Source organism: Rosa rugosa, chromosome 4 (assembly GCF_958449725.1).
Source record: "Rosa rugosa chromosome 4, drRosRugo1.1, whole genome shotgun sequence".
Lineage (NCBI taxonomy): Eukaryota > Viridiplantae > Streptophyta > Magnoliopsida > Rosales > Rosaceae > Rosa > Rosa rugosa.
The window spans coordinates 4,145,570-4,160,448 of record NC_084823.1 but is presented as its reverse complement, the minus strand read 5'-3'; the positions used below and the strand labels follow the sequence as shown (position 1 = coordinate 4,160,448).

Below are 14,879 nucleotides of genomic sequence, written 5' to 3'. Positions count from 1 at the left end.
GTACCAAAGTGTCCTCATGTCTTCTTCAAGTGCCAAATTATCCCAATCGTAGTACTAATCACATTCTCCTGCCAAACGTATACTGATCGCCGAACGCTTTTTCAGAGCAACTGATATCAAGCCAACTGTAAGTTACTTCAAATGCAAGGCATCTTTCGATCAAGCTCAAGCCGTACGTCAGTTCTTGCTTCTTACTTGAATGCAATTGCTTGAATCAATCAAGACAAGAGAAGTTGTTGGTGTGGTGTTGAAATCTACTTCTAATTGATTTTCAGCAATATAATGAAAAATTCTGTATTGACATTATCATGTTGTGGACTTGTGGTGTTGTAGCTTGTTGAAATAAACACAAGATTGAAAACTAATAACCAAACTGAAGGAACAATATGTAAAAAAAACCGAGGTAGATGAGATTGAAACAATCTGTATTGCTTAGAAATGAGGATAGAGTATAGACAGCTGAACAGTGCCAACCTCAATTTCCAAAAGAGGATAGACAGCTGAACAGTGCCAACCTCAATTTCCAAAAGAGTATTTAGAGACCACCCTAGACACCAATCTATAATTCCAGATAGAGACACTGAAAACCTTCTTGATTCTTGAACTAATCTATATTACAGAGAAACCACCACTAGCAGATATTGTGGGTATGTATTGTCTACAAAAAGTAGATTTATACTCAGAATGACATCTTCATGAAGACATCTTCATGAAGTGGACTTAAAAGCTTTTTGCCGGATTGAGATGAGCTACAGCACCAAATTCAGGTTTTGAGTATTTCCGGTAGACAGCTTTAAAATTACTTTCTGCAGCATTCGAGTGAAAGCCAACCAAGACCTTAGCACATTCCCTGTTGAATGACAAACAACACAACTGAAATTAAGTACAACTGTTTCCTCTATCACAGATAAGTATGCATAGACTGCAGACATAGTAGAAAGGCATTTTACAACTGAAATTAAGTACAACTGTTTCCTCTATCACAGATAAGTATGCATAGACTGCAGACATAGTAGAAAGGCATTTTTACCTCAGCTCTTCTTCCGAGTAGCCAGTGTGGTGCTTCAGAGTTGCAGTCCAGAAAGGGGTCTTGTTGAGGGTACAACGGGCAGCATACACAGCTGCAGCAGCTATCATGGATGGAGAGTACGAGATGATTGTTTGATAATGCATGACTCCAAGCTCAGCTAGGAAGAAAACCATATTCTTCATCTGCATTTCCAAGGTTAAGAAAAACAAATCGGTATTCATTGCTTCACCAAAAGAAGAGTTTAAAAGCATGCTTATACTTTCTCAAAAACCATAGAATATCGACTACCTCATCATCAGGTGAAACAGAAGCTTTGATGTATCTAGCAAGAAAGACATAAGGTGTTGGAACTGTCAAATACCACTCCAGCTTCCCCAAGATTTCTTTCTCCATGTCCCGAATCTCATCATCCATATATGCAGCGTCTGTTATGCATACAAAGTCATTGACCTGCATATTGAAACCCCATTTCAGTATATAGTGTTTGAAATTAGTACGAATAGTGTAAATTTTTTCAAGTGAAAAAGCACTACCTTTGGAGCCCAAATTTCCTCATATTTTGATGCTATCAAAATAGAACTAATGCCAAGTAGCTGAAATTTTTTCCTAGGAACAATCCTCACTGAAAGATATCTGTCAATTATATCCACGGTAAGGTAGAATGTTTCTGGCATCAGTTGAAATTTCCTGTGAACTTCTATCAGCCAGTCTATGAGGACTGATCTCATATACGAATTGACTTCTGGCTGTGAGTCCAGGTAATCTCCGACTCGGTTCCCATCCTGCATTAGTAATATTCATGTGTAAGAACCGGTAAAATAGGAGAAACCTAAAAGCCTAAAAAAGGAGATCAAAAAGATTACCTCTTCAAGTTTGTAGAACTTGTACATATCATCAACATACTCAACAACTGCTAATTCATCATTAACATCAGCTGAGTCAAAGTCCACAATTTGTTCCTTTGGCTTGTTGGTGGTTCCACCAGCCATAGCCTGCAGTAAACAAAATTCAGTACCCCAACGACAAAAAAAGAAGAAGCGATTATCTGAAACATAATGTTTAAGATTCAATGCAAACGAATATCCAAACTGACCTTGCTTCGAGCAGTTAGAATCGAAGTGAGAGTCTTCACTTCCTTCCTTGACCGTTGTGATGGCTTGCTTCTATTGACAGGTTTCTCCTCTTCTTCATCAGAACTTACAACAACATTAACATCAGCTGAGTCAAAGTCCTCAATTTGTTCCTTTGGCTTGTTGGTGGTTCCACCAGCCATAGCCTGCAGTAAACAAAATTCAGTACCCCAACAACGAAAAAGAAGAAGCGATTCTCTGAAACATAATGTTTAAGATTGACTGCAAACGAATATCCAAACCGACCTTGCTTTGAGCAGTTAGAATCGAAGTGAGAGTCTTCACTTCCTTCCTTGACCCTTGTGATGGCTCGCTTCTATTGACAGGTTTCTCCTCTTCTTCATCAGAACTTATAACAACCACATCTTCATCTATGGGTTTCTTCTTGGTACCCTTCTTTTCAGGGGCACATTTTCTAGTGAGAGCTACCTTGTCTTGAAGACTAGGCACTAGCACTGGGTTCTACAAAGTCACAAATTCCAAATGCATTTAATTCCAAGTTTCAAACACTAGAACTTCCCACTGGAAAAAAGTAATGAAAAGAAGTACTTACCACACTGTTCTTCTGTGCATTTGCTAACAGCTGGGCTGCCTCGACATTGGTTCTATCTTGAAGAGCTACTCGCTGGTTCCTTCTTGGTACTTCTCCATTCACTTCACCATCACCTTCAAGATAAACAAGAATGTACAAATACATCAAAATACGAGTTTCTGAGAGAAACCAATACATGAAACATAACAATATCCTGTGCCCCAAGAACAATAAGAAAAACCCAGTTAGCACTAAACCCACAAAGAATCACAGAAGCAAGCATGATAGTCCTAGAAAAGGGTCAACTAAAAAGTAAAACTCAGAACCCCAAAAATCTAAATCTATGAAAAAAAAAAAAAAAGGCAGATCAACATGCACAAAAACTTGGAATGCTGATAAAGATTCTATCTTGTGCTGATATATCACCCTAACCATTCAATCATGACCCAATTCAAACTAAAATTAAAGTAGCAAGAAGTACCAACACCCAGAATCAAATTTAAATTGTTCTATTCAATAATCAGAGGTAGCTTATTTATATCATCCTAAAACCCCATTAGTCCAAAAAGATAAGAATACCCAATAGTCCAAAGATGATAAGGAAGGCAAATACTTAAAAGAAATTCATACAGAACCCAAAATCACAAAATCCACAAAAAAATTATCAAACAGAAAAGAAAAACAACTGCTTCAATGAGATTAAAATCAGTGACTACCTCTGGTGTCCATGACCAAAATCTTGACGATCAGGGCCTTCTGGGTTTGCCTTCAAGACCTTCCTCGATCAAAGTCTGTTTCTTTTTTCACTATTCTTTCTCTCTCTGATTTCTGTGTGCTTTGTTTTTATGAGGAACAACAATGAGCAGAGGGGGAGTGTATATTTGAAGCTGTGAACCGAAGTTAGTGCAACGGTCAAATTTTTTGAGTTGCAATGTGGACCGTTGGATTGTGGGGACGGCTGTGGTTCGTTGCTAATCGTGGTGTAATTGGCAAGTAATCCTACTTGCAAGAATTTACGCTTTTCTTACCATGTATGCTTGATCATTAAATTGGCCGGTAATAAAGAAAAATGAAAATCATTTGAAATTTGGAGTTCAAAGTTTAATTTACACAAAAATGAGTTTAAGTTTTGCTTGTTTATACATTGCATTTTGAATGTGTAAATTTTAGAGGAAACTAAAGGAAAATATTCTCCATAATTTGGTCTTCAATTAGAGAGATCCACCTGCAAAGAAAAATACCGAATTGCATAAAATTGGGCCTAGAACTTGAATTTGGTCATCAATTAGAGGGAATCGTAGACAAATTATGACATGGAATCATTAGTGGGTAAGGCCAAACACAAATTTGGTTTCCCAAACTGGCATTATTCATCAAAGTGGATCCTCCATAAACTTGTATTTAATAGCGAGGATCAAATAAAGGGCCAAGAGCATAGTGACTTTGATACTCCATTTTTGTACAGTAATTTTATTTTTACCTACTTAACAGTAAAGTTTAATGACAATATAGGTTACAATAATACAGTGTTAAAATCACTTCCTCTTTTATTCATGATTTGACATAGTGCTGAAGAAGACCATGAAGAAATTTGAGAGTGAGTGAGTGCTAAAATAACACTACGCTCATTACCGAAGAGCTACCTAGTGACAAATCTTAGAACCAATTGTTTGGCTCCAAAACCAGTTGGCTTGCAAACTGTCTCTTTTGAGCGTGTGCGCAGGCGTGCCAGCACAGTGGGGTGCAGTCGTCGGGGTAGTCCCTTGACCTGACTTCTTCTTCAAGCGTTTGTGGACGAGGAGAGCACCAACCTCGCCACAGGGTTCTTCTCTAGCCTTACGGATAAGGACTTTCTGCCTTACGGATAAGGACTTTGGGTGTGATCTCTTCGCGTCACCGAATCGATACTTAGTATTGCAGACTAAGCAGAGCAATCACTGGGAAGTTTGGAGAAAGCACGGGTTGCTCTAAAGCGTGACTTTAGCTTCGCTGGGTTGCGAGGGCGTTACCTTTGCTTCGCTGGTAGTAACGGTGGCGGTTGCGCTCGCAGTCGGCTCGCTGGGAGACTGGGATTGGAAGTACGGTCGCCGGGTTGGTCTGGTGATGCTGACAGTCGGCTCTTGGAGAGACTAGGACTGGCGCACGGTCACCGGGTTTCAACAAGGTTGAAGGTTTGCTCCGGGGAGGCTTTGTAATCGCTAGGATTGATTGATATGAGAGAGGTCATTGATTCGTCCTTGAAACCTGGTATATATACCTAGGGTTTTTGACTGCTCCTTGTTGTAGAAGGATTATTGATTGAAGTTTCCTAGTCAATCTCTGCTACTTGACTCCAATAAGGTTTCGTTTTCCTCATGGATTCCGGAATGGGCGAAGCTGTAACCCAAACCCCAGTAGGCTTATTTTTGGGCCGCAGGTATCGGCTCGCTGTGCTAGATCCACTAAAAGATATTGCCAAAATTACTTTTGGGCTCAAACACCAATAATCCTAATATACCATCATCGAAGATCTAGATTATGACACCAAAGATTGCCTAGTTGTGCCGAAGCCCACAAACAGGTATCCAACATGCTGATATTCCACCCGCTTTAGCCATCCGAGTAGAAACGAGTATAAAATTTCTACACAAAAAGACATTTCAAAATAGATAACTCTTCACATTTTTAACGTGAAAATCCAAAGACTCTAATCCAATCCGCAATTTCCAACACATCCTAAAGAAAAACGCAGAGTCAAACACACGTACAGTTCCTTGGTTTTCGATTCCAAAACGCCGGTTCCCAAGCCCCGTTACAAAATACTCGAGTCCAAACAGATCCGTACCCATACTCTCGTCACTATGCAATATTCCAGTTGCATCGTCCACCATGTTAAACCCAAACCAAGTCACCCAAAATGGACCGCAGGCCCTTCTTTTAAAATATCCCTCCTAATTTGTCGGAATACGCTAACCATCTTTTTCCGCCAAACTTAAACTAATCCCATTAACAACTCCAGAAAACCACATCGAAAAAACGAGAGGGAGAACAAGAGAGCTCATGGCGACGACGACCCTCATCAGCAACCTCTCTCTCCCGAGTCAACTCGGCAACTCGAGGCCCGACTCGCTCAAGCTCAACCCTTTCGCCGTTAATTTCAAACGCTCTTTCGCGGCAATCACTGTTCGAGCTTCTTCCACCGCCTTCGTCGAGGCCACCCCAACTGTAAGTTTTGGCTTCTTTTCAAAGCTTGGATTTCAATGCAATCAGTCGAAAACTGGAAAACCCAGTTTCAGTTTATGCTCAGAATTCGAAAGTTTTGAGCTTTTTTGGTTTTGGATATTGATAAGTTTCTTGGGTTTTTGTGGTTGTGTAAGTTTTGGATTCTTTTCAAGCTTGGATTTCAATGCAGTCAGTCGAGATTGGAAAACCCAGTTTCAGTTTATGCCTCAGAAATTCGAAAGCTTTGAGCTTTTTGATTTTGGATATTGATAAATTTCTTGGGTTTTTGTTGTTGCGTGTCAATGATAGGACCCAGTTGAGGTTCAGGATAATGAGGGCACCACCTGCAACGACTTGTTTGCTTGTCCTATATGCTTTGATCCATTTTCATCAAATGGGTATGAGTCACTTGAATCAAGTGTTTAATTCGAATTACCGGTGATTGGACTCTAATTGCTGTTTGCATTTTGTTGTTTACTTGTTTTTGTTTTGGTTTGGATTTACAGTGAGTCTGGCTCTGGGTCAGGTTTTGAATGTAGCACTTGTAAGAAGACTTACTTTGGCAATGAGATACATTTGGACCTGACAGTGGCGAGCGGTGCCAAGAACTATGGTGAATCGATGCCGGCTGCCACAGAGATTTTCAGGTATTGAGTTTGTATAGGTTTGAATTTGGGAAGCTTAAGTGTTATGCATGAACTTTCATAATGAAATTTTAAATGAGGATGGTGAAACAATAGGGTTGAAGCAGAGTTGGATGCAAATCCTTTTGGTTTATCCATCTCTTGCAGTGTATCTTTGCACAAGAATTAGAAAGTAGGCTCTATGCTAAGGGCTTATGATGGAGAATAGGGTCTGATGTTTGCTATATTGATTTTTAGTTGCCTGATTTGGTACATAGGTGATGCAGAACAGAGCAACAGTTGGTGAGAGTATGATTAGGGTGGGTTGGGGAATGTTGAGAGATTAAGAAAGCAGAATGGTTCTAGAAGAAACAGAGGGTTTTTAGTGGTAGAAGGGAAAGATAGAGCGAGGGAGGTTAGGGGAGAGAACTCAGGCACCAAGCCTTTCAATAAAACTTGAGTTTATTTCATTCCAATCTGATTTGGGTTTACAATTGGTAGCCATATTTATAGGCTTAAAATGCATAACCTTTAGACTCCTAGAACACCAGAAGACTCTTAAAAACTTATTAGTAACAAGAACCTTGAGTACTCACCCTAAGACTTACATAGACTCTTGAAAGCACTAGACTCATAATTACTCATCATAAATCTGAAAAATGACTCTTGCAAGACCCTTAAACCACCACGGAGACTTTAGTTTGGACCAAAAAGGGCTGGGCTTAGTCTTAGGCTTCCAAAGAGGAAATTTCTTTTCCAACCAAGTTGTGGCTGCTGCATTAATAGGTCCTGTGGTCATGTATCATCCTCTAACGGCCATAGTATAATCAAATTGTGTAGCTTTTGATTGGAACTTTGGAAGCAAGTTGAAGATAACAAACTAATTTCTCATGAAGAATTTTGTAAAGGGTATTCATAATCTGAACAAAAAAGTTTTCCTGTGTACATAACCCCTTATGTTGGTCAACTTTGTTACTTTTGATCTGTATATCATGGACAGAGCATGCTTAGTTCAATTGATTTCACCTGCCATGTTATAATGTCTAGAAACGTTTTGTTGGATCAGGACTCCGTTGGTATCTTTCCTCTATGAGAGGGGCTGGCGACAAAGCTTTTCGGTATGGGGTGGTTTTCCTGGCCCAGAGAAAGAGGTGAAGTGTTTTGTTTCTTTTTTCACAATTTTCCTTTTCAAAGACTTGTCAAATATTTCTTTTCCAAACTTCAATTATGTATTTCATGGTTAGAATGCAACTCGTACCATCTTTAGACAGTGGGAAGTGTGCAGACATATATATATATATATTCATAGACACACACACACATATATATTATCGAAAGGTTCATTGGATAACCCTTGTTAATTTTGTTTGTAGTTTATATCAAGTGAAGATCAGCCTTCTAGTATGATTTTCTTTTTCTGCGGTCAGTGTATTTATATGAATAAGAAATCCCACTACCAATAGGAGTTGGATGAATTATAAGAGAAAGGAAGGAAAAAAAAAAAAAACGAAGAAGGGTAGCTATTTCTGATCAGTGCATGGAAAACAGATAGATTGATCCCCTTTTTGCCTAATTGTGACTGGCTTTTTATGGCCAATAATTTTGAGTTTGTGACTGATTGAACTTCTGAAAATATAAATCATCCCTTTTTCATAGTGTACTTGCTTTGTCTTGCCAACCAAGTTGTTGAGTTGCTAACAGTGTTATAGTTTTATCTGCAGTTTGAGTTGATTAAGGATTACTTAAAACCAGTCTTGGGTGGTAGCATCATTGATGCTAGTTGTGGGAGTGGGTTATTTTCTAGACTTTTCGCCAAGAGTGGATTGTTTTCTCATGTTGTTGCTCTTGACTACTCAGAAAATATGTTGAAGCAGTGCTATGAGTTCATTGAAAAGGAAGAGAACTTCCCCAAAGAGTATAGAATTTTAATTTTGCATTAAAATTAGATTCCTGAAATATCAAATGCTATTAATAGTTCCAAACTTGTTGTTACCATTGTTGATAACTTATACATGATCAATTTATTGTTTCCCTCAGGAACATAACGTTGGTCAGAGCTGATATTTCTAGGCTTCCCTTTGCTACAAGTTCTGTTGATGCTGTGCATGCTGGTGCTGCAATACACTGTTGGCCTTCACCATCAGGAGCTGTAAGTATTTCTCTCTTTATGGTTTTGGCTAATTGTTTCTGCTTGCTGTTACACTTGTAAGGCATACATCTGCATGAATCAGGCAGCAGTGAAGTAATCACATGTACATGTTGATAATTGGTTTGTCTATCAAAGTTAATGGAACATTTTGAAAGAGGAGCACAATTAACGAGATAATTTCTAGTATTTAAATGACCTTGTTTGTATAGATCTTTTTTGTAGTAGTTTAGCCTTGTCTTGAAGGGGGACAAAGCTTCCAATTCCTTTAAAGTTTTAATACTGTGATAAAGAAATTAATTTGTTAGTGATTTGACATTTCCTCCATCATTCCTGTTGTTTTTCTTACATATTCATATTTTTGTCTTTTAATAGAAATGCATGATCAATGTGTAAAATTGACGATGTAAAGATGGTGATGGAAACATGAGAGGAGATGAGCTCTACTGCAAACATTTAGTGCAAATTCTTTGAGTGCATATGTAACTTATAGTTACTTCTATCTCCAGATTAAGGTGCAAATTGCACAGATTTCATTTTAAGGGCGACTATGGATGTCCTGTATGTTAGATATGGAAGTATTGTTTCCAGCATAATCTATGAGAAGGAAAGTTGGCTATATGGAATGATGGAATATCCATCTCGACCATCTAATTTCTCTTCATTCTTATTAATGTCAATGCGCCCCACCCCCTCTCTTTTCTTTTCTTTTTTTTGGTTCTTAGGTTAATCAGTACTTTCCCTGACTAATTGGCAGCTGTGGTTTTGAAGGTTGCTGAAATTAGCAGAGTACTGCGACCTGGTGGGGTGTTTGTTGCGACAACTTACATACTTGATGGTCCTTTTTCCTTTGTCCCATTTTTGAGGGAAGGAACCAAGGTATATCCTTTAGACTCAGAACCTGTACTGTTCCATTGTTTGGGATTCTTCTCAGTTTGCCTTGTGGTTTGGGATTATATTTATAGTTGATACTGTTTTTTCTTTTATTCTTTTCCCTCACAAAATCATTGTTCTTTTATGAGTCTGTTAAATTTATTCCAATGTCTATGGATTGAATATGTCTGAGACTATATAAGAAGAAGAATAACTTTCCAAACCTTGTAAGCCCTTCAGTTTATACACGATGTTCTGATGTATTGAATGTGATACATCATGATATATTTGTCTGAAAAGCATGTGATTTGGCTTAATCTTATCTTGATCTGCAGCTTATGATTTTGTTTTTGTTGCAGAGAACAAGGCAAATATCGGGCAGCCAAATCTTCCTATCTGAAGGTGAATTAGAAGACATCTGTACAGCATGTGGGCTAGTAGGTTTTACAGCCGTGAGGAATCGGTTATTTGTGATGATCTCTGCCACAAAACCAAGTTAAATAGCATTCTTTACCACGAGGATCTCCCCAGTTTTTATAGGGTTGTATAGGGAGTAGGCATTTGATGTGAGATGTGTTTCTCAGAGAGTTCTCTTGAATTGTAATAAAGAAGTATAGGTACCATACCAGCAGGATGATATGACACCTCAGTTGTTGCAAGTGAATGAGGTTTCCATTTGGAGCCCAAGTTTGTATAAATAGACCCCAAGAATATCAAGTTATATACCAAGTCATAGTTACCTTGCCACAAGGCTCTGAAAGCTAGAATTTGTTCAACAATCTGTTCTGTAAAATGGCATCCTTTCATAAAACATAATGAACCATCCCAAGATGGGTCAGGCACAGTATTGACAAGGTAACTGTGACAAGAAAGCTCATTACACTCATGTGTAATGAGTGTTGAACTGTGGAACTTGTAAGACGTTCCCACACTAAAGAAGAAAGAAAGAAAAGAAGTCACAAGAAAGCTCTTGGGAAAAACCAAGACGTACTAAACTCTTAAAAAAAACCATAGAAAATATGCCTTTGTGCGGGGTTACTTTTTGTGGAAGGTCAAAACAGAATGGACATTTTGCCTCTCTACATGTATGATCTCTGGATGTGCTTGAATGGAGTTGTAATGTTCAGTCTATTGTGAGAAGTGTGTTGTAATCGATTCCCATTAAAAGCTATGAGCTATCTATTTCTTCGTGTATGAAAGCCATTGTCTGCTTGCTAGATCACTCCCGGCTCATATTGGCGAAGGTCAACTGGCGGTACAGCAATACCTGTTCATCATCCTCAGCATCACCAACAAGGCCTTTCTCACCCTCGTACTCCACATCAATGACAGTTCTATCATTCACAAATAGTTCTTCTGACTCAGGGAACCGCATCCGGGAATGTTCTTCTCCTCTAGGTGAATTTTCTAATTCTATTTGTTGCATCTCTGATTCTATTAAAACCTCCATTCGAGCACGCTCCCTGTCTCTTGGGTAGGTGCAATATAGGAATGAGTAGATAACACAACACAGAGCCATTGGAATTCCTATTGCTGTGTACAGTGCTTTTGCCAAAGATGATGCATTCCCTCTATCTGTGGCAATCTCTTCAGATGCACTGGACCCTGCAGCAACTGGTTTATAACCGTAAACGTGCTGCGCCAAAATCCCAACTACTGGAGGAGCAAATGAGGAGAGTATGGACTCAAAAGATCTGTCCAGAGCATATACATTTGTTCGGGATCTCTCAGGAACTATCTCAGCAAAAATTGGACTGCACAGAAAATATCATCAAATGTAACACATCAGTAGTGTTTTGCATTCCAGGAAAATGGAGGGGCCATTAAGCACCAGAAACCCTCTTTTCTTATATCTCAGAATAGGTGCCTTATTTTCTTTTTCTCAAAATGGATATGCAAAATTACTCTGATTTCCAACAATAACTTTTTTTTTTTTTATATTTTATTTTGGTTACTCGTGATACCAGCACTATATTTCAGTCATCATGTTTTCAGATATTGAAGTGATTGTATTTATTATGAAACTAAAAGCCTAACCACATTAGCAGACGATTCATGCATACATTAGATGAAAAAGAGGTTTGAGAAACATACTTGTTTGCAGCTGGAGCATTCCAAGATATTGAGAATCCCATGATGAACAAAACTAAACCATGGATGACAGCTGTAGATGGATCATCAGGCAATACAAGTAGCAGAATTGCTGCGAGAGGTATTGCAGACGCTGAGCTTATCTGTGCTAGCATTATCCTTCCAGCATTTGGAAAACGCACCGATAGGATATCCCCCATTTTACCTCCAAAGAGACCCCCAAGAGAATTACCAATCACAAACAAGACAATGAGGAAAGCGGATTTCCCATGAGAAAAGCCAGTAAGTTCGAGCCACATTGGCGCAAATGATAATGCTGACCAAGGAAACGAGCCAGTAACACCCTGTGCCACAACAATCTGGAAAGAAGGGATTTTAATAACCGACTTAGCTTCTTTAGCCAGCTCCTTAACTTCTGACAAAAACGATTTACTAGGAGTCTGACTGCTTTCTTTTGTTGCACCCTCTGGAAAATGTGGATCAGTGGCATATATACGGACTAAAATACCTACTACAACACTAATCAGCCCAACAAGATGAAAGGAAATCCTCCAACCAGGGATCCCCATGATCGTCAATGGAGCTATCAGTATTGAGCAAAGGCCACCAATTATCGAACCAATGTTGCCAGTTAGCTGAAGCCACCCAAAAGCCGTACCCCGGCTGCTATCATCAGTTGAGTCAGCCACAAGTGACTGCATAGCAGGAGCAACTAGAGCAAGGCCAATCCCATTCAAAGCTCTGGACATAGCCACCTGATCAGTAAAAACTCAATAAACCAAGCCGCAATGCTAAACACAATGATAGTACATCAATGTAAACCAACTCTCTTCAGAAAACCGTACGATTTTCCCGATCTAAATTCGAAATAAAGTAGGTTTTACATGACTAACTCAAGATCAGACTAAGCTAGTCTACCGATATATGAAGCCGGTTTACTTCATGTATTGATACATTAATATACCACATAAGAAACCTTATAATAAATCAACTTATCAAGACTCTATTGCACGAGGCTTGATAAACAAAATTAACTTATTCAGCATAAATACAATGATTGTACATCAACTTAAACCAACTCTCTACCATAGAGACTAACTCGATATCAGACTAAACTAGCCTACCAATAAATAGAATCTGTCTACTTGATGTATTGATATATTAATGCACAACATAAATACAATGATAGTACATCAATGTAAACCAACTCTCTATGATCATAGACTAACTCGAGATCAGACTAAACTAGCCTACAAATAAATAAAACGTGTCTACTTGATGTATTGATATATTAATGCACCGCACACGAGCCCCTATAATAAATCCACTTATCAATGCTGCACAAAGCTCGATAAACAACACAAATCATATGAAATTACTGTATTGGGCAACCCACAAAGTGAAATTACAATGAGGAATTTACCAAAGTCGAAGATCAATCAAGACAGTAACCTTTTCTTTTTTTTCTTGGGAAACCAAGGAAATGTGGTAACAATATTACCTGATAGAAAGTGGAGGAAAACGCGACGAGAAAAGTGGCGGCGGCCCAGAGAAAGGCACCGAGGGCGATGACGTGGGCCCGGTTGTGACGCACGGCCAGGTAAGCCGCGATGGGGTAACAGAGGGACTGGACCATGGACCGGAAAAGAGTGAGCGACCCGAGCCCAGTCGGGTCGGTATGAAGAGCCGCACCGACCTCCTTGTACACGCCAGGAAGTAACGACTCGTCGGCTCGCTCCATGATCCCGGCGAGGTTGACCAGCACCAGGGTCAACGCCTCCGGCTCCATTTTGAATCTCAGCTTCATCTTCTGCTGCTTCTTCTTCTTCTTCTGGGTTTGGGAAATGGGCGTTTGGGTTTGTCAAAGACTGGGTTTTTAGGGGGAGGAGCGTGAGTGACACGCGGCTGGGTTTAAGGGTGTGGAGCGCTTTGGCGGGCTTGACCGTTATGTGCTGTTTTGGTTAGGGATTATGCTTATCTTCTATTTCCTTCGCTATGCTCTTTTGTCTTTGTGCAACTTTGGACCTATGGTAACAAGGGGTTTTGGTAACTTTCTCAATGCACACCCTAATATTTGTTGACGGCACCCAACATTCAAAAGACTTTAGGCCCCGATTCATATATTTGATAGAATTTGAAACGTGTAAAAGTAAATTGAGAATTAGAATTTGTCTACTCATTTCATTTCATAGTCCATTTATATAGGGAGAGAATTACAACGGAAATATCAATTACAATGATGACATTAAATGCTAATTGATCTGTAATCCTTGCTGATTGATGGTAATCGCTAATTCCTTGATTCCCTCTTCGTCAGTCACTTTGACGAATGCACATAATGTGCTTTTCCTTTAACACTCCCCCTTGTGCCAAGTCAAAGATGAAATGGTGCATGAGTTGTTGCCTCACTAAAAACCTTGCCAAGTAACAATAAAAACCCTGTGGGACAAAAAATACACCTTGGTCGAAGGAAAATAGCATAACGCACCTTTTACATTTGAGGATGACATGTGTGTGTTAGACTCCCCCTGACGTCTACACCTCCCCCTGATCCTTACATTAATCAAGGGAGCTTGGAAAGTCTTCGCATTCTTATACTTTTCACATGTTTCTCAAATATGGCCTTAGGCAATGATTTGGTGAACAAATCTGCCATAGAGAGTGGCACTTTGGCGTTACAGGCCATGGCCCCAGCTAGGATGCGTGGGAGGCCTGTGGGTTCGAAGGATACTTTGGCACATTTCAATCCTTTGATCATCAAGACTCAGAATCCGTCTCATGAGTATCTTCCGGGTTATGGTTATCGTTGGGGGACGCCTCAACGTCAGAACCTATTCCTGAGAATATAGAGCTCTATGAAAATTACACTAGTGTACATGAGATGTGGGATAGAAACTCCATCATAATTGATGTAGTTGCGCATTTCGTTGCGCATGAGTTTGTTGACTCCGATGATATCGAACCACGCTCCGTTGATGAATGAATGCCAACGTAGAGAAATTTGGCCTAAATGGAAAGATGTGATCCAGGTTAAGTTGTATTCTCTAACAAAAAGGAACGTTTTTGAGCCAGTGATGCCAACACCTCCTAACATAAAACCTATTGACTAATGGGTCTTCGTTAGAAAGCGTGATGAGAAAAAGAGATGGCAATCTCGCCTTATGGCGCAAGGTTTCTCACAACACGCCCTGGAATCGACTACTGTTAATGCTCAAAGTCTGGCGGTAGCCAAACCTTCGTTTAACGCGGGTCC

The 14,879-nt window shown here is 39.5% G+C and overlaps 3 protein-coding genes across 5 annotated transcripts; 1 reads left to right on the top strand and 2 right to left on the bottom strand.

The window, feature by feature from the left end:
- Positions 1–362: 362 nt before the first annotated feature.
- LOC133741826 (G2/mitotic-specific cyclin S13-7-like) lies at positions 363–3,809 on the bottom strand. Of its 2 annotated transcripts, XR_009862162.1 has the most exons (10): positions 3,409–3,809; positions 2,714–2,826; positions 2,407–2,622; positions 2,124–2,306; positions 1,894–2,022; positions 1,564–1,812; positions 1,319–1,480; positions 1,031–1,212; positions 516–850; positions 363–474 (listed from the first exon to the last, which is right to left on the bottom strand). XR_009862162.1 is itself a non-coding variant. In XM_062169545.1 (9 exons), the coding sequence occupies exons 1-9, from the start codon at positions 3,419–3,421 to the stop codon at positions 721–723; spliced, it is 1,377 nt and encodes a 458-aa protein (XP_062025529.1). In that variant the 5' UTR covers positions 3,422–3,809; the 3' UTR covers positions 363–720. The 2 variants fall into 2 exon arrangements, 1 of the variants encoding a protein (XP_062025529.1); XM_062169545.1 differs by having other exon boundaries at positions 363–850.
- A 1,804-nt stretch (positions 3,810–5,613) lies between these two features.
- On the top strand, positions 5,614–10,285 carry LOC133743171 (uncharacterized methyltransferase At1g78140, chloroplastic). Its single transcript, XM_062171004.1, has 8 exons — positions 5,614–5,896; positions 6,203–6,291; positions 6,400–6,540; positions 7,583–7,667; positions 8,238–8,431; positions 8,554–8,665; positions 9,434–9,541; positions 9,895–10,285. The coding sequence occupies exons 1-8, from the start codon at positions 5,732–5,734 to the stop codon at positions 10,033–10,035; spliced, it is 1,035 nt and encodes a 344-aa protein (XP_062026988.1). The 5' UTR covers positions 5,614–5,731; the 3' UTR covers positions 10,036–10,285.
- Positions 10,286–10,328: 43 nt separating this feature from the next.
- On the bottom strand, positions 10,329–13,580 carry LOC133743170 (uncharacterized). Of its 2 annotated transcripts, none has more exons than XM_062171002.1 (3): positions 13,128–13,580; positions 11,630–12,381; positions 10,329–11,289 (listed from the first exon to the last, which is right to left on the bottom strand). In XM_062171002.1, the coding sequence occupies exons 1-3, from the start codon at positions 13,431–13,433 to the stop codon at positions 10,755–10,757; spliced, it is 1,593 nt and encodes a 530-aa protein (XP_062026986.1). In that variant the 5' UTR covers positions 13,434–13,580; the 3' UTR covers positions 10,329–10,754. The 2 variants fall into 2 exon arrangements, with proteins under 2 accessions (XP_062026986.1, XP_062026987.1); XM_062171003.1 differs by having other exon boundaries at positions 11,630–12,367; positions 13,128–13,251.
- Between the last annotated feature and the right edge of the window lie 1,299 nt (positions 13,581–14,879).

Bases quoted from the DNA above. Each gene is read 5' to 3' on its own strand.
- LOC133743170 (XM_062171002.1), bottom strand. From the start codon at position 13,433: ATGAAGCTGAGATTCAAAATGGAGCCGGAGGCGTTGACCCTGGTGCTG. The intron at 12,382-13,127 runs GTAATATTGTTA...TTTACTGATCAG, and splicing joins TTTCCTCCACTTTCTATCAG to GTGGCTATGTCCAGAGCTTT. The intron at 11,290-11,629 runs GTATGTTTCTCA...TTTTCTGTGCAG, and splicing joins AATGCTCCAGCTGCAAACAA to TCCAATTTTTGCTGAGATAG.
- LOC133741826 (XM_062169545.1), bottom strand. The intron at 2,307-2,406 runs GTCGGTTTGGAT...TGTTTACTGCAG, and splicing joins TTCTAACTGCTCAAAGCAAG to GCTATGGCTGGTGGAACCAC. The intron at 1,813-1,893 runs GTAATCTTTTTG...TTACTAATGCAG, and splicing joins AGTTCTACAAACTTGAAGAG to GATGGGAACCGAGTCGGAGA.
- LOC133743171 (XM_062171004.1), top strand. From the start codon at position 5,732: ATGGCGACGACGACCCTCATCAGCAACCTCTCTCTCCCGAGTCAACTC. The intron at 6,541-7,582 runs GTATTGAGTTTG...TTGTTGGATCAG, and splicing joins GCTGCCACAGAGATTTTCAG to GACTCCGTTGGTATCTTTCC. The intron at 8,432-8,553 runs GTATAGAATTTT...TGTTTCCCTCAG, and splicing joins GAAGAGAACTTCCCCAAAGA to GAACATAACGTTGGTCAGAG.